This window comes from Vicugna pacos, chromosome 6 (genome assembly GCF_048564905.1).
Source record: "Vicugna pacos chromosome 6, VicPac4, whole genome shotgun sequence".
Lineage (NCBI taxonomy): Eukaryota > Metazoa > Chordata > Mammalia > Artiodactyla > Camelidae > Vicugna > Vicugna pacos.
In genome coordinates, this window is record NC_132992.1 from 1,673,085 (window position 1) to 1,696,221 (window position 23,137).

At 38.0% G+C, this 23,137-nt stretch overlaps 1 protein-coding gene across 4 annotated transcripts in view; it reads right to left on the bottom strand.

Annotated features, from left to right (window-relative positions):
• Positions 1–23,137, bottom strand: part of LOC102539081 (ubiquitin carboxyl-terminal hydrolase 3) — a 56,966-nt gene that overhangs the window by 14,021 nt on the left and 19,808 nt on the right. For all 4 annotated transcript variants that reach the window (XM_072962183.1, XM_072962186.1, XM_072962185.1 and 1 more), the window contains 5 exons: positions 20,342–20,473; positions 6,731–6,814; positions 3,885–3,966; positions 2,602–2,684; positions 1,253–1,366 (listed from right to left, as the gene is read on the bottom strand). In XM_072962183.1, the coding sequence (XP_072818284.1) occupies positions 1,253–1,366; positions 2,602–2,684; positions 3,885–3,966; positions 6,731–6,814; positions 20,342–20,473 (495 nt within the window). The remainder of the gene's footprint in view (positions 1–1,252; positions 1,367–2,601; positions 2,685–3,884; positions 3,967–6,730; positions 6,815–20,341; positions 20,474–23,137) is intronic.

The following is a 23,137-nucleotide window of genomic DNA, read 5'->3' on the forward strand; positions in this document are numbered from 1 at the left end:
GTGGGAGTCCGAGCCTGCCTCCCACTACGGAAGCTGCAAAGGCCAGATACTTGCTTTCTCAGCACCCCTGGCAGCCAGGACTTGGGCACGTGGCCTGGGTTCTGCCTCTGTGAAGCAGGAGCTAGTGATGCAAAGAAGCCGAGACAGTGCCAAATCCTTCCTGGTGGCCAAGAGCACCATCGGGAGGGCAGGGACAGCAGTGACAGCAGCATCCAGCCGGCACCCAACTCCAGCCGTGCGGGCAGTGGGACCTCCGCTGCGGCCCTGGGCAGGGGTCCTGATGAGACATCCTTATGCAGGCCTGGACTCCAGACCCCATTTTCTACCCATCCAGTAACGGTGAGCTCACCAACACGCTTTCCGGACATTCCTTTTCTGCCGAAGATGGCCAGAGGCAACTTCTGCAATGTGTAACTACACCCTAAACGACGCTAATGCATCGAGTGCTCCTAATTCTTCCCGAACTTCTGTGCACGTGTAGTTCTTCCTTGTCATTTCACCGTTTCCTCTAACCAATTACTCTAAAGTGTGAAGTCTCCTGGAACACAGCACGCTCCAGCTCATCCATGTGCTGCTACTGAATTAAGCTCCTGACACAGCGCTTCCAGTGAGATCACGCCCTCCCTGCTCCCGTGCCCGGCGTGGGGGTTCCCGCCCACCCTGGCCTGCTGCGCGCTCCGTGCTGCACACTGTTCTAGCACGGTCTCCTGTTCCCCCTCAGCCATCAAGGCTTTCATAATATGATGCATCTTTAAACCCAAACGAGAACATGGCTGCACTGAATTTGAATGCATATTGGTTTGGTTCAATTGTCAATTTTTTTCCCTTCCACTTCACATAAAAATTGACTGTACTGCCCCCGCAAGTAATTTGGTAACTACAAATTAATTTAATTATCCAAGACCAGTTTACCTAACCTTATCAGACAAATCAATTCACAAAGCCTAATGATACTCATGCTGGTCTACACCCATAACTGTATTTCATACACACGTCACTTTTAGAATGTCCAAATCCACAGACCCAGCAGGTAGACAGAGTACTAAATTTATCCTGCCTATTAGGTAAATAGACACAAAAGAATCCCAATAATTATTAAGACTGCCAGCTAGATACTTACATGCAATTTTTAGAAGAAGAGGCTGTTTTTGAAATGCATGTGCCTATTAACTCGCATAATGCAATGGAAATCACCAGTAAGGGTCATTTGCTCAGCAGCTCAAAGCCAGAAAGGACACATTCTTAGACTCACACGTTGTTGTCCCCCTGGCTCCTGGTGTGGTACGTCCGCCTTCCTGCTGTCTTCCCATTCCTTAACTCCACGGCGGGCAGTTCTTTGAAATAACAGCAAAACTGCTCAATGTTACTATTTTAAAAGGAAGGGAAGAAAATTATTTTTTTTAATGTACTAAGACTGTGAAGAAAGTACTCTGAGACCTACATACGGACTTTGAAAATGTCACCTTTCAATTTCTCATTAGAACTGTACCTCAGTGCAATCTCTTCACTAAGTCTCCTCATTTACTCCAAGAAAACAATAGAAGCAGATGACTTTGCAGAAATAAAGACCTCAGAGCAAAACCTCTGTTCAAAAAATCCCCAAGCCCCTCTCCTCCCCGCACCCCCAACACACACACACACAATCTATAGACTGCGGTCATTTCTTTTCAGGGTGTTTGCTCCCAAGCGTTCAATAATTTCCTCAAATAAAAACAAATCATGAAACCAACCACACTGTTTAAATACGCCCCACAGAGTCACCAGGAGAATTCAGCAGTGACTAGAACTTCTTCCTTGAGCAAGACTAGGCAAGTCAGTACCTAGTAAAGTTCAGTACCTTTAAGGAGAGACTGAACTCGGCTTCTGCTCCTCATTAGCAAGGTGGCCTTGGGAAAATATAATTTATTCTGGTCTTTGATGCCACATTAAAAATCTAAAAGTACACAACTTTCAAAATAACTTCTTTTATGTACCAGGTCAGCCTTGTTGTCAGTTTTATTTTTACTGCTCATCTTACATTTTCAAGATCTTCTAAACCTCTGATCTTATGACCATACTTAAGAATGAATCATTGAACCAAGTTCTCTGAACAAGGTTCCTTATAGCCCAGGAGTCTGCAAGCTGTGGCCCACGGGACAAATCTGGCCCTGCACCAGTGAGCTTTTACATTTTTAAAGTGGCTTCTATATTTCTGAAGAGTTGTGTAAAACGGAGGGGCTGCTGAAGGGAGGAGACTGGATGTGGCATGCAAAGCTTAAAAAGATGTATTTAACCTGGCCTTTTACAGAAGTTTGCAGGCCTGTGCTCAACCCTATTCGAGAAGCAACAGGAACCAAATAATAATAACAGCTAACAGTTATTAGCTGCCAGGCACTGTTCTAAGCACTTTGTACAAATTGTGTAATAGCTTCCCAACCACCCTGTGAGGTTCACTACTATCCCCCGTTCCACTGATGAGAAAAGCAAGGCACAGGGAGCTGGGGTACCTGCCCCAAGTTCCTAGAGTTAGTGGCAGAGACAGGATCGGAACCCACTGCCTTTGCTCTTAACCGTTCCACTCGAAACTGATGTCAGGTACTTAGGCTCTGGCTGTAACATTACCTGAGGGACTGAAGGATGGCATTCATGAAACACGTGTTCCCCAAATTCCGCAGGCCTGTGGCACAGATGGCAGTGGTGCTTCCCTGTAAAATGGAACAAGAGGCAGCCATCAGGAACGCCAAGAGAAGGCCAACTGTTCCGAACATCAAAGTGGAGCGAAGGGCTGGACTTGAAACTCTAGCATCCAGCCAGCTTGGAACTGATTCTTTTCTGCCCAGCGAGTATTTCAAATTCCCTTTCTATTCTCTGTATAAGTGTCTGGATATTTTTAGAAGGCTGTTTCTGATCCTAGAACTGTTCTAAATGGGAGTATCTTATGGAAGCTTATGAGAGATCGGCATTACTAACTACTGTGGAGTACACATTGCAGAAACCAGGCAGGTCCTTCAAAGAAATACGTTTAGGACTTAATACTTGTATAAGATTCTATTAAAGCTACTACAAATCAGAAAAAGTATAAATATGTACATCTCAAGTATTTCTGTCCCCCAACTTTTAATTCTAAGCCACGGAAATAATTAATACATGTTTTCCTAGCAATGGAATACCAATCTTAAAACACCACCTGGACTTCCCTTAAAGACTAAGGTTTAGTTTTCTGATTAGCTGTACAAATGCACCACGATGTCTGAATACTACACGTGGGAAGTCAATCTACCAATCCAAGCCAAAGCGTCATGTCAGCTTTCTTCCACGAAGTTGTAACACTTTAGCTAAGTGTGTGTATAAACATAGCTAGCGTGACAGCACGGGGGTAGATGCAGGTTGAAATTACTGTTGTATTTAGAAATATTTAGTGATCTTTACATTTTGTTACTCCATTCATGGCTCATACATCTGGTAACAGCTGCATATCAGAATGAGAAAGCATATTCTTTTATGGTGAAACTGTATTAATGCAGTCCTAAGAAAGAAAACATACCCAAACTTCAGACCCCTGGAGTTTGCACTGGGGACCTTAAAAAGAAGGAAGCAAGAACTCTGGGGTCCTACAGAAACAGAGTAACAAGGCAGCCGAGTAAGCGTGAAGAACAAACGCTTGCTAAGGCGGAGGAGCAGGGCAGCAGTCCTGACAGAGGGAAGGCACTGACAGACGGACCCCCTGGGGAACTGAGTAGCATGAAGGATCATTAGTACAAGTGGCAAACATTTCGTAAAATAATCCAAGTCCAAGGCATGCAGTTACAAAAGTTTACAAGGGGCAACATTAATGTTAGAACTGTAATCAAACAGTGACTAGATCTCAACCAATTCTTACAGCTGAATAAATTTTAATTACTTACATTTACTTTCAATAACTTGCTGTTTAGTGATGAGTTTTCCAAAAGTTTTCTTTTCCTATGCCTGTCAGCTGCGAAAGCTGAGCTATTAAAACACAAAGAGACAGATGGTCAAAAAGACACTAGTACAGACACACTCCACAACAAGGTAAAGAATAAGCGTGGCTGTTTGAAGCGTCCAGGGTGCGGAGCCTGGCTGCTCAGACAGGCCAGGAAGGGACGCGTTGGGCCCACTGCGGCCCACAAGGATTTCAAGTAACGCAGGAGCTCCACTTTCCTGGAAATCCCCGCTGCTCCTCCAGCAGGAGCTTCCCAGAAAAGCTGGCCAGGTACACGTGGCCAGTGAGACAGTCCCTCGCCGCCACCACTCTATCTAAATGATGGTGAAGCTTCCAACAGGAGCACAGGCCTTCCTTGTAACAAAAGGACAGCCCTGGTCTGACACGATTATTCTGAGAGTTAACACCAAGTCTCAGACACTATGCTACTTCTTTCTTAAGTTTAATAAAGGGATCATGTTTTGTTCATATGTTGTAATAGATGATGATATACTGAGTCTGCAGAATGATAAATAAGTCATAGGCATATATAAATTCATTTGACTCAGCTATGGTACAAAGCATATTCTAAAAGAAATCCTAATTAGCACATAAGTCCTGAATTTAAATTATTTAAATTTTTCTTGATGAAAGAGATTCTGTTTGAAATTTACCAGAAAGTGATTCCTATCTTCAAAGCATCACTTTCAAATTATTACATATTAGGAGAACTGATCTAAAGGAAGTAAAAACTACTATTAAACAACACACACTTTTAAGTCTACCAACTCCTTCCTGTATTCCAAAAGTGCCAGGCTAATTCAGAGTAAATACATAATTATTTTTCTTTCCAGAATTTCCACAGGAACTACAATGTCTTTGGAGCATCAGATATTAGTGACAGTCAGTTGCTTCAAATCTAAAAATAGTCTTAGGAAACAAGTCTTCAGAACTGTGTGTGTGTCCCTCAGTGCCCTGGTGACTACAAGACAAGACAAGATCAACCCCATGGACTGTGATGCTAACTTACTTCCTCACAAATCCTGCCAGTAAAGAAGCTGAGTCACAAGCACTGTGTATATACTACTTAGTGACAATGCCTGATAGTTGACTTTCAGTTTCAACTTATATAAATAAAGCATTTAGCTTTTCAAAAAGTTATTAAATTTTACCATCAGTGATTCTCAAAAGGGCAGAATCCTTCAGATCCATTTGAATTTGCATTTGAAAAACATAAAAGTAAACCTAGGTAATGTTCCTTGACATAGGAAAAGGACTGCAGGTAGATTTTTTTCCAGTGGGGCCAAGTAGAAGTGTAGACGAGGCGATCGGTGACATCTTTTACCCGGTGACGTCGTCGATGGCAATAAAAGATCTGATAACTGCATAAATGCAAGCAGGTTCCCGAATGTCCTGTTTTCTGTTTGACTTAGTTCTAAGGAAGTTATCTGGCATTGAGATGGCAGCCTTTTCTTAGAGAAAATTCTAAGTGGCAGGAAAAAATAACCTCGTAGTTACCCACTTCTCTAACAAAGAAACAGGCTAGTGAGATCTTTACGACATCACCACATCGGAGAGTGATGTTACATAAATTACTGCAGGAGTCTCCTACTTTGCAGGTAACTGTGACAATCTGAGACGAAATGCAGTGTATTGGATCTGTGCATCTTTATCTGTGACTCTGATTCCAGACAGGGCTCCTGCTGCTTTGTTCAAATTAAAAGAAGGGAGGAGGCTCTTTGAAAAAGAGAGGAGACACAAGATGACAAGCCAAAAAGTATTTAAACCCAAAGTGTTCTAACGGGTTGAGACTTTTAAAGAATCAATTGTTCTTTCTTTATCAGCTTATAACCTATCTGGTGGAGACATGCAAGAGACTTTGGCTAACCAATGCTGGACAGTGTTTCATGCAAAGAACTTGGGTTATTCCCCCTCAGTATGCAATTTCAAAATACTCTATTGGCTTTGCATTTAAGTTTGCTAAGGGACCTCACTTCTGGTGTGATCTCACAACAGTGTCCAAATAAATCAGATGGCACCTGACAATTAGGAGTGAATTACACAAATTCCACCTGACTCAGTGGTCATTCTAGGCCATGCTTTTATCCACTGCAGCTTCAAAGACCACAGCTACTGGGGCTTTTGTTACTGCTTGAATTTTGGGTCCAGTGGGTTTTCTGTGACTAACCGATTTAGCCATAGCAAAAAAAAAAAAACAAACAAACAAAACTATGCACATAGGTACTTTAACTTCCTTATGATGACAAAGCATTTCACAGCTTCCTGTACTTTCAAGTGATACATACTGTCCCTACCAAAAAAGGGAAAGAAAGTAGGATCCTGTGCTGTAACACTGATGCAAAGTGAAGAACAATGTAATTCATCCTAATTTCCCTTAAAAATGATAAATTTCAGAGCTTCTACGAAGACCTCATAGTACATTTCACAAGGTTTTTCTAATAACAAAGGAAACTCTATAATGATTATTTTGTTTTCTGCCCGTCCCGTGCAGTCCCAAAATTCCCCTTGCAAATAAACTGGGGAGCTGACAGGTTGGTGGGGTGATAACTGAGAAAATGGGCTCTGGAGCCCTCGGATATGGATATAAACGTTAAATGACATGAACGCTGAGCTATGATCAGGAACCATGGGCATTTTCAGACACCCATAGCTGAGGTTTGAGTCATTCACGTTTCAATCACACTAAAAACATGATGAAATACAGAACTCATAAACAAAAATCCTGCTCAGAAATTCTACAAGACCCCTCAATCCCATTCCGCCCCTTCTCTCCCAAGGCCTGTTACTTACTTTTCCAAGTTCTGTAAGTGTTCTCTGATTTTCTGTACCAGTCCCAGCTTGGTGTCACTGACCACAAAATCATCACAGCGATAACTGCAAGGAAAACATTAATCAATGCGTGTACAGAGCTTGCGGAAACCACAGTAATGGAATCACTGAAAGGCCTGGCTGCTGTCAAGACGATCACATGGCTCTGCAGGCAGTTACTGTCGCTGGTGAGTTGAAAGAGGACTTGGAACTCACAATGGAATGTTTTTTCAGAGCCTTTTCAAAAAGCCAGGTAGGCAATGAACACTAACTTCTTTTCACATTTTTATTCAAAGGCTCTCCAATTCCTCTTTCAAAAATGAAATAAGCTGCTACATGTGTTATATTCTTTTTAGTGGTGTGTAATACACGGAAAATGAAACACAAACCTCCAATCCTATTCCTGGAGCATGAAGCCTGAAGCTTTAACATCACGGGATCCTTCCCAACTCAAATTAATGGGGAGTTTGCAGGGAGGAGAGGTTTAAGTGAAAAGCAGGGAAAAGACAATTAACCTGTGGGGATAGCTGGATAAAAAACGAAAAGCTATACGTTTTACCCATAATTTAATTTAAATAAATTGAATTCAGATGGCTGAGAAGAATGCATCTTTTCATTCTGAAGTGTTAGAAGACAAAAGTGTAAAAGAGTGGATACATCTTTCATGAAATTCACAACCGCTTTGAAGACAGACATTTAAGGTATTCTTTAAGACTGATACTGTGTGTGTTTGTGTATCTGTGCAAGACAATAAGCAAATAATATAAGGAATCACACATAACTTCAACTTGTACATCAGCATTCATTTTTTTTCTGAAATAAGGCCAATCTTAACAAACAACTTACAAGCTAGTACAAATACATTCTTTTGAACTGCAGCTTTGAACAAAACTACTTACTATAACTACCAAAGAATAATGACACTAACACTGCCATTCTGAGCAAACAAAACTTTGAATGCATAGCAATTAGTAAAAGTTAAGTCATCTCTAGCAGAATCCAAAAAACATTTCTTACATACCTAAAACCAGTCTATTAAAAAATTGAAAAGAGGATGAGAAAAAGGAATTTTAAAAAAATTACGCACCAAAGTATGGCTTCCATCTTTTATTCACAGGAGTCAAACTGTGAATGCTTTCAAAAACTTTAACTAAAATATATATGTGATTATTTAATACTCCCTCCCCCCATTAATTAACTACCTACACTGACAATCAAGAACCCCTGACGTGCTCTCCCAGTGCCTGTGCTCGAACCTTAACATTTCCACGTGTAGCAAAAGCTGCCTCTTATATCCTAGACCCTTTCTCTATGGTCAAATACCAGCAATGGCAGGAGAATAATCCCTTATCAGTTTTATGACAAATACACAGAGGAATTAAATTACTGAAAAGGTTTAATTTCCTGCTTCCTCTCGGCATAAACGTGAAGGGGGTAAGGTCTGCTCTGTAAACCTGGGCTTAAGGCACTTGGTTCCTCCAGGAACCCCAGGCGTCACTGACGAATGAAACTGCTCTGTTACTCTAACTCCTGCTCATGTTTTTATTTTATGTTTGCATAAATAGATGCATGTATTTCAGCTAAAACTGTGCTCAGCGTTCAAAATAAAAACACCACCAAATGCTAATGTTCATCTGGGAAAGGAAGTTTAAGAGCAAACACAGATCACCTTTCATGTATTGACATGCTGCTAGAGTAGCTAACTGAAAAGTAAACCCCTTAACCACCGCCAAAAAATGGCTGCTTTGTTTTAAGAAATGAATTGTTTCACATGATATGAAGTAACTAATTCTTTTTTTATTAAAGTAGTTCTTTTTGGTGTGACATGGACTCAGGCTTTAACATTTGTTAAAGTAACATTTTCATACATTGAAATACAGACTTATTTACAGCTTGCTCCATTCTGAACTAACCTGGCTTAACCGGGTCTAGCTGCTCCCGCTCTCTTAATGGTCACCATTCAAGCAAGTTGCTCTGGGCTCAAGAGCTGTGCTAACGTGGCTGATGCAATTGAGAAGCTGAATTTAAACATTTTAATTGACACAAAATTTTACTTAACAACTGAAGCAGTATACAATATTTTTCCATTAAATATAACTTCATGGTTTTGGTAATGCTATATTTCACTTTTATGATTATACAGTGTAAGACGTACTGCAGTGCACATGGTGGGTGCACGTGCCATTTCTAGGACCGCATCTAAGCGCATCACCAGTCTAGTTTGTGTCAACAGAAAGACTCAATTAAAGTTATTTTTCTATACAATAATGCAGCACCATAATGTGTTTATTTGCATATCTTATGCAGACAGCATGAGTTACAGGGACACCTATGTAAACTGTAATTGGTAGTTAAATTAAAACACTTATTTGGGGTGGGGGTGGGTATAGCTCAGTGACAGAGTGCCTGCTTCGTATGTACATGGTTCTGGGTTCAGTCCCCAGTGCCTGCATTAAAAATAAATAAACACACACTTATTTTAATTATAATATAATTAAGTTATCCTTCCGGCTTAAAAATTAAGAATGAAAATTTTTTCACTTCCAAATGAAGGCACACTAATGAGGCAGAATCAAGTCGAGAAGGTGTATCACAAATTTTACAAAGAACGGCAATTATAACTTACTACAACAGAGCAAAATTACCAAGCTGTGTAAAAAAACTTGTAAGATAATAAAGCAGACAATATTAAGAGTCATCTTCAGCAAGTGCATAATAATTTGAGAAGTTAGCTCTCTACAGTCAAAATATAATCAACGTAATTTTTCACAATCAATGAAATCAGAATGAAATGTATAATAAAAAAAATTTCTTGGTAATTTTAAGGATTTGCACTTGTAATTCTGGCCAGCTATAAAACAGCTTGAATTCTTAAGAAAGACAATCATTTTCAGATGGCAAGATGGAACAATAAATTATTATTTTAGCTAAAGGAATTATGTTTAAAATTTTGAGGTCAAGATTAAAAAGGCTATTTTATAAAAAGTGAAAAGATCTTCAATTGATCCACCAAGCAACTATCAGTGAATAAAAGACCTTTCTAGTAAGATCAATCAGTTCAACATCTGAAATTTTTACGTATTTTTATTTTTAGCTTTAGATGACTTTTACAAGACAAGAAATGGTGGCCAATTAATACTTTAGGGACATTTTGTCTCAAATGACTTCCAAATTGAAATGCCTTTGTCTATTAGCAACCTTAAAAACAATCAATCTCATGCTGTAAATATTTCTTAATCTTTTATATCCATCACTTTCAGCTAGATTTAAAAAAACTTAAGACAGACATATGGGATCAAAAGCCCAGATTTACCGGAATTATTTCCCTTATTTGCTCTAGTGAGTGTTAACCTACTGAAAATACGTGTGCTCTGAAGCAGACTATCATGGAAGCAGTTACGGAAATTGTATAATACATATGTACAAATGCTACGAATCATCACCAGTTTATGGAGCTGTTAAAAGAAATAGAAGATGATGAATTTAATGACGATGTGTTCTCTCCCAGTGTTCACTGGAAGTCATGGAAGAATTTAACAAAGGTTCACTGTACTGTTAACTCTAATTCAAGATTTTCTTGAAACAAAAGGCACACTTGCCTGTATTCAGCAGAGAGAAAACATCACAGCAGGATTTACGACTCACCTGGATCACAACACAAATGCCTGAGCTCAGTTTACAAATCCCAGGAGAGAGCAAGCTTGTTTGTGACCTAGACAGACAGGTATTAGAACTTTTGTTAAAATTTATACTATTCATAATACAAATCAATAATGATTCTTACACACTTTAGCATGAACAAAGATGCACAAGATTTTAATGATAAAGCATTAAGTCGGATGCAGAATCTACAAAAAAAAAATGAAGAATGCTTTGTGATATGGGTAAATTTAGAGGTGATTTTCAGTTTACATAATCGCCCTCTGAATTCAATAATGAGTTGTTACAATAGTGGATTTACTCAACTTACATACAGTTTTGAAACTGATATGCTCTTGCTTCAGAGTCAAATCAATTATTCTAAAAAGATGCTTCAGTCTTGTCAATACAGATGCAAATACTGAAGAAAATGGGGTTTTCTGGTACTTTACTCATTAACTGGCAAAATCTTAATAGTGTTTGTAATCTACATTTTTAACTGCAATTTTAATGACTAAATACAGATCAAGCATTTCGGATGAAAAGTTAGCATCTGAATGGAGACATTCTGTATGTATAAAATACACGTTGGATTTTGAAGGTTTCATAAAAAAAGACGCAAACTATCTCTAATAATTCTATATAAATTACCATGCTGACATAATACTTTGGATAACTGGGTTAAATAAAATACACAATTAAAATTAATTAGCCTATTTCTCTTTGCTTTTTTAATGTGGCTACTTGAAAATTATAAATTACATACGGGATAAATTATTTCTGTTGGACAGCACTGCTAGTCTAAAGAATATCTAAGATGCTACCTGCCCAACATCATAAACAGGTAACAACTATAACTTTATTGAATTATAAGAAATCAACTTCAACTGGACTTAACTGGACACTGGCTTAACACATTTTAAGTTTTCACAATTATCCCTATTTGTCAAGAGTCAATTTTAGGTCTTCTTACGGTCACTCGGAAGGACATTTCCTGCCAAGATTATAAACTGCACACTGCCTGAATCTACTGCGCTCTGTGTTAGCTGCTGATGATGAAAGGAAAGCATCTGCTTCTAAGGGTCAAAACTTCCAAGAGCACCTGGCACGTGGTAGAGGGTGGATACGTGTGAGCTTCCTTCCATGGCGGAACCAAGAGCTGCCTTACAGCCCTCTCTCCTCTAGCTGCCCCCATCCCCCATTTTGATTTCTTCTTCCTCCCTGACCCAGAGGTCAAAAGAAAATAAGTTACAAAAGTAGGAAATAAATAAGAATTTAAATGCTGTCTGTTGCCTTAGTCTTTAGCTGAGACATTGATTCAAGTAAACAAACTCTAAAGTCTCTTCCTGGTTTACCATTGTGTTGAAGCTAAGTCAGAATCATGCTTTCCTCCAACACCTGCAAACAATGTAGCCACTTTTCTTAGTTTGCCCTTCAGAAAGGTCACACCAGAATAAGAAGTACAAAAAAAGATAGTAACTTTCAGGTTGTGTTTCAAAAGCTTCTAGATTTGGCCTCTGAAATGTGGATTCCTTTTTCCCATTTTGAAAGAAAAACGGTATAATGTATGGTTATATGTTCTAAAGTGAAAATACACCTGGTTCCCAAAATGTAACTGAAATAATATAAAAAGTGCCACCCTTTTCTTCTTTCCACTGAGAAACTGGAGCAGACGTCCAGGTTTTGGTGCCCCTTCATATAAACAGGACTTCATGTGTCTATCAAACCAAAGTCAGGAACTACCTATATCACCTGACCAATGTTTTGGCTATTAAATTAACACTTAGGCAAGTTTTACTTTAATGATTTTAGGTGATCCTTCCAGAAAAGATGAGCTCTACTTCTAACAGACCACTTGTCACATAAGGAAAACATTTTCTTCTGTATTTAGTAAGAAGAGAGAACTGCGTAAGAAAACTTAGGCAAACTGAACACTAAAGACAAAAAAATACTTCGAAATCACATTAGGCAACATATTAGAGACGGTAGATGAGGCAATCAGATATAAAAAGGCAGGAGGACGACCGGCACTTCCTCTACGCCCAACACCTTGAGACAAACTACACTATCATCTTAGCTACATACAACTTAGCCTCAAACCAAGTTCCTTGAGCCAAATATGATCCTAAAGTAATTCTACACTACTTTAAGCCAAAGGTTAACAAACTAATTAAATGTAGAGTATTACATACTGTTAAGGGCAGAAGACACACAATTAATTTGACCACCTTGTGTTGAAAGAGTATCTACCAGGTAGCAGGTAAATTTTCATAAGAAACACACGTTATTTATACTATTATATAATTAGGTTAAAAATTGATAAAAACCACAGCTTAAGTTATTTTCAATTCTGATTACTCTAATAAACAGCAAAACTGTCCAATTTTTTTCATTACATTGATTCTTTATGTGTACATCTGTAATCTTGATTTTTTTCTAACTTCTCACATCTAATCATACCTAATCCTTTCTATGTTTCTTTATATAATCTCCCCCAAACTCATCTTTTTTCTCCTCAATCTCAACTAACATTTTGTTCTATACCTTGGTTACCTCCTTTGGGGTGATATCCCCCAACCCCCAAATACAGTGACTTTCAAATCCACAGATATCTGTATCTGAATTAAGCTACAGTACTTGATGGTCTGCACAATGTCAACCTCACCTCAATTTTCTTCTCTCTCGCCTTTCCCCCCAAATCTTCCCTTTCCCTTCAGCATTAAATGCTTTACGTTTAGATATACGCTTTTGTCCCATACACCAACTCCCTTACCCTCCTCAGTATTTTCCAAGTAGCACCACTTAGTTCTTTTAATGGTAAAAACTATTTCCTACGTGGCCACCCCCATCTGTACTCTTTCCCCGTTCTCCAAAAATTAAAACATGCAGCACGGCTCAATCACTTGCTTGTCCTACAATTTAATGTAGGTTTACTTCCTTTTAAAAATCCTAATTTTAGAAGCACTTGCTTCCTTTCTCTTTTTGCCCTGCACCTCATGCCCCCTCTAATTATAAAAGACAAAACACCAATGGCTCCTAATCAAATTATTGTCAATGGCTCCTAATCAAGTTAAAAAATAAGCCACAAAACTGAGCATCCACCACACCCAATATGTTTGTATTAATTGTATTAATTATATATGCAAGTAAGTGTAAAATAATACACGTATAGTTAAAAAAGAAAAATTTTAGAAGAATCATCTAGAGATGAAATAAACTATTTTAAAATATCTTGCTATTCATATCTTCAGAGCATTATGAATCTATTATCTCAAAATACAATATACACATAGGGTGATACTTGACATAAATGACAGTGGATGTAATTTCCTACTTCATGTGATCTCTCGAACTTTTTGTCCCATTAATCAGATCTGCTTGGTCTGTGTTTTTATTAGAGAGCCAGTATCTTTACTTTGCGGTATGTCTGATGGGCTCACAGTAACGTATGTCAGCTTGCCTCTTCCTTGTTCACCAGTATTTGCGTTACTACTGTTAGTGTTACCTTGGAGGATTTTTTCTTGTGCACATCTTTAAAAATATGTATCCATCTGATGAGGGTTGATTTGGTAATATCAAGTGAATCCACATAACTAGGCAGACAGAAACCGTAACACACTGGCCAAGGCCAGACGGCAGCAAGGGTGAGGACAACACGTGAAGCTCCGAGTCAGGACCCTCCGCGTTTGGTTCACGCCACGTAACCGTCTCACCTACCGACCAGTGGCAGTAGGCAGACTAAATATTTGCAAAGCCTTTTTTTCTTTTCTTTAGATAAAAGGATTTAATAGACATTCTGATATTTTCTTCCCATACCCCCAAGTACATTATTTTAGAGACCATTGCTCTAAAAAGCAGGCCCCTAACATATAGCAGGTTCTCAATGAAAATTTACTGAATAAAAACAACACACACTCTTCTGATTTTCTTAAGAAGTTGCTCACATTATGCTCAAATGTTCAAGGAACTTGTCTCAAAGGTTTTGAAGGTAAAAATCTGGGGGAAGAGAGAGGAACTGCTTATAATGCTGAGTTTTCTTCATAAAGGATCTGTATCTTTGCTCTGTGTCTTTCTTTAACACATTTATTTCTAGATATAGTTTATAGTTTTTGTCATTATGTTGAATTTTTTTGTTTGGTCATTTCCAATTTTAACTAATGACTGCTAATGAAGAGAAAACTATTAGTTTTTGCATATTTATCATGCACTATTTCAAAATTTCTTATTAATTCTACCTGTACTAAAGCCCTCGAGTTTTCTGGGTATTCTATTACATAATTTGAAAGCAGAAATAATTTTTCTTCCTTTCCAATATTTAGAGCAATTGTTTACTTATTCTTTGCCTTATTTCAACAGTTAGAAGGGCCAAAGCGATGTTTAAAAATAGTGACAGTGATGTAAATGATGACAGAAACACTTGCCTTGTTTCTGATGTAACAGAAAGGGCTTTGCTTTAATATTCCACCAACCAGTGTGTGACAGCTGCTTCCTTTCTAGGGGGGACTATCATATTTGAATAGTTTCCTTTTATTTCAATGTTACCGTTTTCTTAAAAATGAGAAATGGTTTATTTATAAACGTACTTTTGCTTCTAATGGTACAATAATCTGAGTTTTCCTTTGAAAATGAATATATGAATAAATATGAATATGCAAACTTATGAAATTAATTCAGTAATTATATAATTTGTCTTTTTGACACATCTTACTGGATCAGATTTGCTTTAAGTAAACTTACAACTATTTTAATTAGCAAAATTGACTTCTTTTTGGAGTTTCTATCTGATTTTTGTCTTAAGGTTTGGAAAGTTTTATAGTAGTAATATACTTAATGTTAAATATTAAGTTTGATGCCACACTCTGATACAGTAGCTACCAATCAATTGGCAATTTAAACATAATAATTAAAATAAAATAAAAACATTCAATTCCTCAGTCCCACTAGCCACTCTCTTTTACAGCAAGGTGACTCAGGTATCCATATTTATATGAACATTCTTTTTCCAGATTCTTTTCTGTTAGAGGTTATCACAAGATACTGAATATAGTTTCCTGTGCTATACAGTAAATCCTTGTTCTTTATCTATTTTATATACAGTAGTGTGTATCTGTTAATTCCATACTCCTAATTTATCCCCCCTTTCCCCCTTTGGTAACCTGTAAGTTTGTTTTCTGTATCTGTGAGTCTCTTTCTATTTTGTAAATAAGTTCATTTGTATTATTTTTTTAGATTCCAGATATAAATGATGCCATATAATATTTGCCTTTCTCTGACTTACCTCACTTAGTATGATCATCTCTAGGTCCATCTATGTTGCTGCAAATGGCATGTTTCATTCTTTTATGGCTGAGTAGTATTCCACTGTACCTACATCTACACCACATCTTCTTTATCCAATCACGTGTTGGTAAGAAACTTAGATTGCTTCCATGTCTTGGCTGTTGTAAATGTCCACTAGCGACTTTTAATTGCTCAACGGCTACCGAATTGTATGGCACAGATGTCATGCCCAAAATAGAACTCTCTCTCTCTCTTTCTCAGCTTTAAAATTCTGAAGCTTTTTCCATTCCTGTTGTTAGTGCTACTGAAGCTACCCAAGTCATAAGGCTCCACATCAGATTCTTGAAGAACTAAGAAAATATTCTCAGACCAAACCATTTTTGACTCATTTGTAACAAGAAGTAATCAATGTACAAATTAACCTAGTATTTTAAGCAACAGTAAGGAAACAAGTCCTTTAATCTGCTGGCTATGAAGCAATCTTTATACACTAAGTCCTGTGTAATATTAGTACAAAACAACTTTCATGTAAAAAGTAACCCTCAAGGAATGACAAGGGCAAATAGATCATTACATTTTAAATTCTTTTTCATTTCCCTGTTTAATAGATAATATCATCACAATAGGATATCTAGAGGAAACTCTGACCTCTAGTTTTACTATAAATGACAAGATACAGATACAGAAAAAAAAAAGCTGATGTTCTAATGACTTCACCTATTTCAAACCAAGAAAAGTAAAAACTAAAGAACTCTTTTAGAATATAAGCTTATTTTTAAATTCTCTTTTATTCAGTTCTAATGTATTGCCATCAAATCAGCCTCAAATCAGCCAATTCTGGAAAATGAGAATACCTGCAGAGAAAATCCATTTCCTTTGTTAAAAGCAGACAAGCATCAGCTTATTAAGAAAGAGACTTTTGTTTTCAGACCATGCACTAAAAGGTTTCTTTTTACTAAAATTGCAAAATACTGTTTTTAAATTTAAAAAATTCTTCTTGTTATCTAATCTTTACAACATTGAAATTTTGTGTCCAAAAGTTTACAAGGCTAGTCAATAAAAGATCTTCCTGTTTTTAATCACAACTGCCTCTGAAAATGATTCACTATCAATTTAAGCCCACAAACAAAAGCTTTATTTTTATTAATTTTAATTAAAATGGCTATTTATTATAGGTGTTTAAAATCTGAACTAGAAGTCCATTTTCTAGACAAATCAATTGACTCACATTTCACATTTCTCCATTTGAAGGAGTGCTTTCAAACATTACCCTGCCAAGAAGGAAAAATTCTGGTTAGTTTTAATATCCCTCTCATACTTTTGAATCTTCAGAAATTCAGCTATGACACGTTGACAAGGCTATGTCAGGTGTCAAAAATTATCTGTTCAGTATTTTTAAAATATATTAACTCTAAATATCTGTCTACATAAGAAATCAAAGCCCCTAATTTTTAGTAATTTTTAGTCACCACATACAATTCCATTTGTGTTGACCGGGGGAGGGGAGTTGGGGTGAGAGGAAAGGAAATATTACTGAATACACAATAAACCGAACACTTGCCCTTGTGTGAGAATCTTGAGATTTTCATTTTTACTGAAATCTTCATTTGATTCCCAAAGCAGTGGGTCTGTGCCAAATCAGAATTATTCCCTTTGGTGTCGTTTTCCCTCTTCTGAAATAGTGGCCTATTTTATGCTGTTCTGCTTGGTTGATACGTGCCTCTCTTCTGGATGCCCTCCTTACATCAGAAGTGAAGCGAGCTGCTCTGCAAGGGTGTCCCTCTTGGGAGGTATATGGAATAGCTCACACATGTTATGATTTTAGATCTTCAGGAAAAATGTTCCGCAGCCCTTCAGTCCTCCAAGAGGATCAAGAGGGCACAGTAATATAAATTTGGTATAACCTTCCCCATTTTTGGAAGATAAGTTAGCAAAATTCAATCTTTCAAACATCTACGCCCTGCTCTGCACCAGACACTGAGTACTGTGGTCGATACAAAGATGTGACATATGGCTCCTGCAGGCCCCAGGGACATTTACAAATAAATAACGTGCAGCAGGAAATTACAAGTATCTCAGGAACTCTGAGTTTAGGAGAGATCACATCCAGCTACAATTGGAGCGGGGGCGGGGGCGGGGGTGGGGGTGGCACAGTGTGGACAGCTCAGTGATAACTTCATAAAGGATCTGCACAGACAGACGCACAGGGCCTCTTGGAAAAGGGAAGGTAAGGACAGAAAAACAGCCTCAGAACATGTTTCAACTTCCTCAGAGCACAGAGGTCTTGGAAAAGGAGCTTCAACATTAGCTATAATCAAAGTCTTTTGACTACAAATAATAATTAACAATCAAATCGGTTTAACCTAATATACCAACATTTTACCTCAGAAACAAACCATTCAGTCTTACCACAAGAAATGTATACACAAGGAAAATTTACAAACTAGAGTGAAAATACTAAAGTACACTGGGAAATAATACACACAGAGACACACACCCCATGCGGAAGAAAGCCTTTTTTGTTTGTCTCTTCATCACAGTGAGGTGTGGGAAATGTGAATTTCACCTGCAGCCTCATGGGTCTACCACTCTCACAGGTTCCATATAGGCTGTCAGTATCACGCTACAGGAGCAAAATTCCCTGGCACTTTGTTCTAAAACCACAAATGGGATGGTTCTGTGACCAGCTGCAGCTCCCTGCACTTCAGAAGCTCTGGGTGTCCACACACTCACAGAAGACTGGAACTGGCCAAGAAGCCCCTGCCATGGTGTCTGTTCCCCAAGGTTCAAGATCTGCCATTTAATTCCAATTCAGCTGTGAAACGATTTGTACTTTAGCACGCTACTCCAACATAAAACAAATTAAATTAAATTAAATATAAAACAAATTAAATTCCAATTCTAGTTAATAAAGGTATTCCTCCAAAATGCAATATACAAAGACATTAAAGTAGATAATCTTTATCTTTAAAGAGACCTATGAACAGAATTCCACTCCATTAAGAAAATTCTAAGGTAATTCTTTAAATTTCCTCAAAGAGTTACCATTTCCTCATAATCTCACCAATAGCAAGAAAACCCACTGCACACAGAGATTTAGCTGTATCTCCAAACTTCCCCATTAAGCCTTTCATGCACATTACTAACTGAAAACCAAGAAGACTGAATGTTTTCAATGTCTGGTACGAACAGGATGCCATGACCTACACTGATGACTGTAAGACAGACACTTCAAGAACGATCTTAATTTCTGCTGTCTAAAGAGAAATACTTACAAACTTATAGTAACACACAGTTCTGTTAATTAGGTAGCTCTGTCATTCTAGTTTCCTGAGGGAAAGGGGGGGGAAACTAATGAAAACACTCTAACAGCTTGGCTAACACTTAACTTTCGTAGGAGTGTTTTATGAGAACAAATGGCAATAAACTGAGCACTAGGCCTTGTGTGAAAATCCTGAGATTTTCACTTCTACTGACATTGCCATCTGCCTCTAGCTTCTCTCTCACCCAGGTCCGGACACCTTCTGCACAAAGGATCACCAAAATGGTAATGACCTGGATGACTAGCCCTCACGAGGCTTTACTCAGTCATCACAGCAATGTTAAACCACCGACCTTTCTTTCCTTCCTTTTGATGGACAGCTTTCTACAATAACCAACTAAGGACGATGCAGAAAGGACCAGCACACAACTTCAGTAGAAAGTATGAATCAAAAGCGGTGTCTGGACTTTAAATCCCCATCCCTGCCCAGTATGACCTACGGCCTTTGTGTGACATTGATTCAAGGGCTGTGTGGCAGCTACAACACATCCAAAGAGAGCCTTTAAACAGCTTGGGGTTTTTTTTTCTCCTTTCAATATTAAAACTCGTTTGAATTCAGTAAAGTGGTTACAACAAGTAAAGAATTGTTCATAATTTACTAGACAAGGGAAGAAATTTGCTTCACACTAAAGTTAAAACTGTAAAACACACTGAATTTCTGAGCAGACCAAATGGACATGGGTTATTAAACATCACTTGTAATCTAAACAGCCTAGTTCTAAGTCGCCACAAAAACAGACACTTACTTTATTGTCATTTATATGAAACAGACATGTAGACATTATTACAAGGAGAACAGGGCCCCCAAAATCTTTTTAAAAGATGTGATACTTTAAACAAAAATTGGTCTGAAAAGCTATAAGCAAAAATCTTGACATGTATCTACCGAAGAGAAGAGGAGACCGGAACTGTGTTGGGGGTGGGGAGAATGTCAAAATAATTTTTTAAACAAATAAGTTATAAATTTAAGATTATATAACAAAATGTTAACTGGACAATAGGAACATGGGTTTTTATCTCAGGTGGGGCACTGAGTTTTTAATCCTTTCATTCTTCAATTAAAAACAAAACAAGAAAAAGAAAAGGACTTACAGTGAGCAACAACAAATAATAGTTACTTTTCATTTCCCTGCAGCCTACGGGGGGTGGGAAAGAAGAGGCAGCGGAGAGGCTGAAAGGGCAAAGCAAATGAATACGTACAGGTGGTCCTGGTGGCCCCATCCTCTGTGAGTCCCCACAGAACTCACAGGCAGCAGTGGCCGTCTCGACTGCTTTAGAGGCTGGGGCAAGCGCAAAGAGCGAGGAAGATGAGAAAACACTTGCACTCACGGTAAAGGAACAGTAACACTTACCAGTACGTACTGTAGCTACTGCAATCCATACACACCGTGTGCTGAGCTTTTTCTTGCTTTTCTGACTTCTTACGGTTGATTAAGGGTATTTGTGTATCTTCGTAACTTTTTTTTTGCATGACATTCACATACCTTACAAAAATCAAATGAAAATCTATCTTAATCTAAATACTGCTTTGGAAGGTAAAGTAGTAGGAGATGATAATAAAATTAGATTGTTATCAAATCAGAAATGAGAAAGAATTTTTCCTAATAAAAGCATTCATTCCTGTAAGAACATTCAGTCACTTAGTGATTTATTAAGCTGAGTACTTAAAATATGCTCTTCTTTCGCAATCATGTATGACAGTCGGCTCTTAGTTACACACAAGACTGGGGCCAGGCAAGGAAGGTGTCATCTACGCAAACCAGTTTCAACACCAGTGATATTACCGCTTGTCAACTCCTTTGCTAGATCCTTCTGCTACGGCTTTTTTCTTTTTTTAAAGTGTTTCTCAGACGGCTAGCCCCAACCTCAGGCTATTATCAAAGACGAGTTCCGTAAACTAAATTACTCAGTCACTGCCCACAGGGTCACGGGCTCTGCTTAATAAAAACATGAGAATCAGATAGTGAAACAGGACAACCTTCCATCTCCTTCTCATCAGTATGGCTCCAAATCTTTTATTTGAATGCCTGCACAATCACTCCACTCATATGGAATAGCTTTGTTTAGAAAAAATCCAAACAAAACACAACTCATGTTAACCTTATATAGACTGTTCTTTCTCTACATGGACAAAGATAATCAAAGGTTGACTACAGTCATAAAAATTAACTCTTTCCCATTCAGATTGAATAAATCATTTTATCACAAAAAGCAAAATAAAACTGAATTGAGGGTTCACATGCATATGCTGTGCACACAAATTCACCTACATCTTCACCTAAATATGTACAAAGCCGTAACCGACCACTACTTGAAGACCCTTATAAAACAAAAACTAAAACTCCCCAGTTCCTAGAAAGCAGCTAATTTGTAGAAGGCAAGGCCTAATGGAAAACTCACAACAGTCAAAACGAATGTTGATTTAACAGCACCAAAATAACTCTGCTCAGAGAGTTAAGGTGACATTTTTGTCACAAGGCGCCTTAACTGAACAAGGAGCAACACTTACCTTGGGGAAAGCTAGGGAAAGCGAGGAGGACCAACCGCAAGCCCAGCCTCTGGCCCCAGGAAAGCTGGAAGCATGAGAGGCACTGCCACCCTCCACTCAACTCTGACTTTGGTCATGGTTTTTTCCGACATTTTGTTTTCTTTGTAATAAACATAACCAACACTTGTGGGTACAAAGGTCTTAAGTTTACAAAAGTGGACTAAAATGAATTTTTTAAAAATGATTAAGAGTATAAACTCAAAAACAAGACTGCCTGGGTTCAAAAGTAGGCTTTGTCACATGCTGGCCAGGGAAGCCGGGGTGAGTTAACCTCTCTGTGCTTCTGTTACCTGTAATGGAGGTAAAAACACTTACACTGTCGGTTCTTAGGTGATTAAACAATCCACGGCTCAGAATGCATGCATGAATGAGTGTTAGCAATTTTTTATTCGTATTTTCCTTTATATGCTTAACAACTACTTTTTTTTTTTTTTTTGGTGGAGGGGGAGGTAATGAGGTTTTTTGGGTTTTTTTGTTAATGGAGGTACGAGATACTGGAGATTGAACCCAGGACCTCATGCTTGCTAGGCACACGCTCTACCACTGAGCTATATACCCTGCCTCCCTGCTTAACTACAATTTATTCAGAATCCAAACAACATAATTGCTTGGAAAGTCATCATATTAAGTCCATACTTTGAGATGTGTTAACATTGCACAGGTCAGGAAACACCCCATATTTAATTAAAAGATAAACTCCAGGGGAGCCTATAGGTTCAATATCTAATCAGCTTAATTTCCTATGCTTGTATGTATTTACAGCTTAAATTCCTAGGCTTATACATATTTATACTGTGCTGTGAAAAACAAAGAAATATTTATAATGAGGAGTACCTTCAGAATCCAAGAAAAGGCAATAGGGAATGATAATAAAGGCATTACCACATTCAAATTTTTGAAAACTGGTTACATTGCATATAGTTCATTTACACACATACTGTAGTCTCCAAATGTACTAAATGCTCACATGTCAACGTCAGTGACACAGTAGGGCTGCTTCACTGCTGACATTAAGATTAACAATGCTTTGGCTAATACTCAAAACATCAGTCGGAAGTTAACAGACATGTATAAACTGGCCAACTTAAAAATAAACATTTCTCTCATCCAGTTTTAGATTTTAACTAGACAATTTGGTCTAAAAAGGAAAAGTGTCAATATGCACATCACAGATTTTTTAACAACAGCAAAAATCGGAAAAATACCTTAAATGGGATGGTGTCATGAAGACTAATAGGATATATAACTCAAATGTGCTACGGATAAACTATGTTTCCTAGTGGAAAAAAATGCTCAATTTAACACTTCCCTACAGACAAGTGGGCTAAATCACTAAAAAAAACCCAGAATCCTTGGCAACCAATACCCAGGATTACATGATACAAGAACATTAGCCAATCAGCTATGTAAAATGAACGTCCAAATACAGGCTCTTCTCCTCATCTGTGTAATCTACTTAATCATGTACCTCTGCACCATGTCAAGTTCCTAAATTTAAGATTGCTTACAACTGGAAGCATGCTGCCTACAAAGCCTAGAAAGTTTTCACTTTCTTTTTTTTTTTCCTTTTTCAGTTTTATTAGGTAGAATTATCACATCT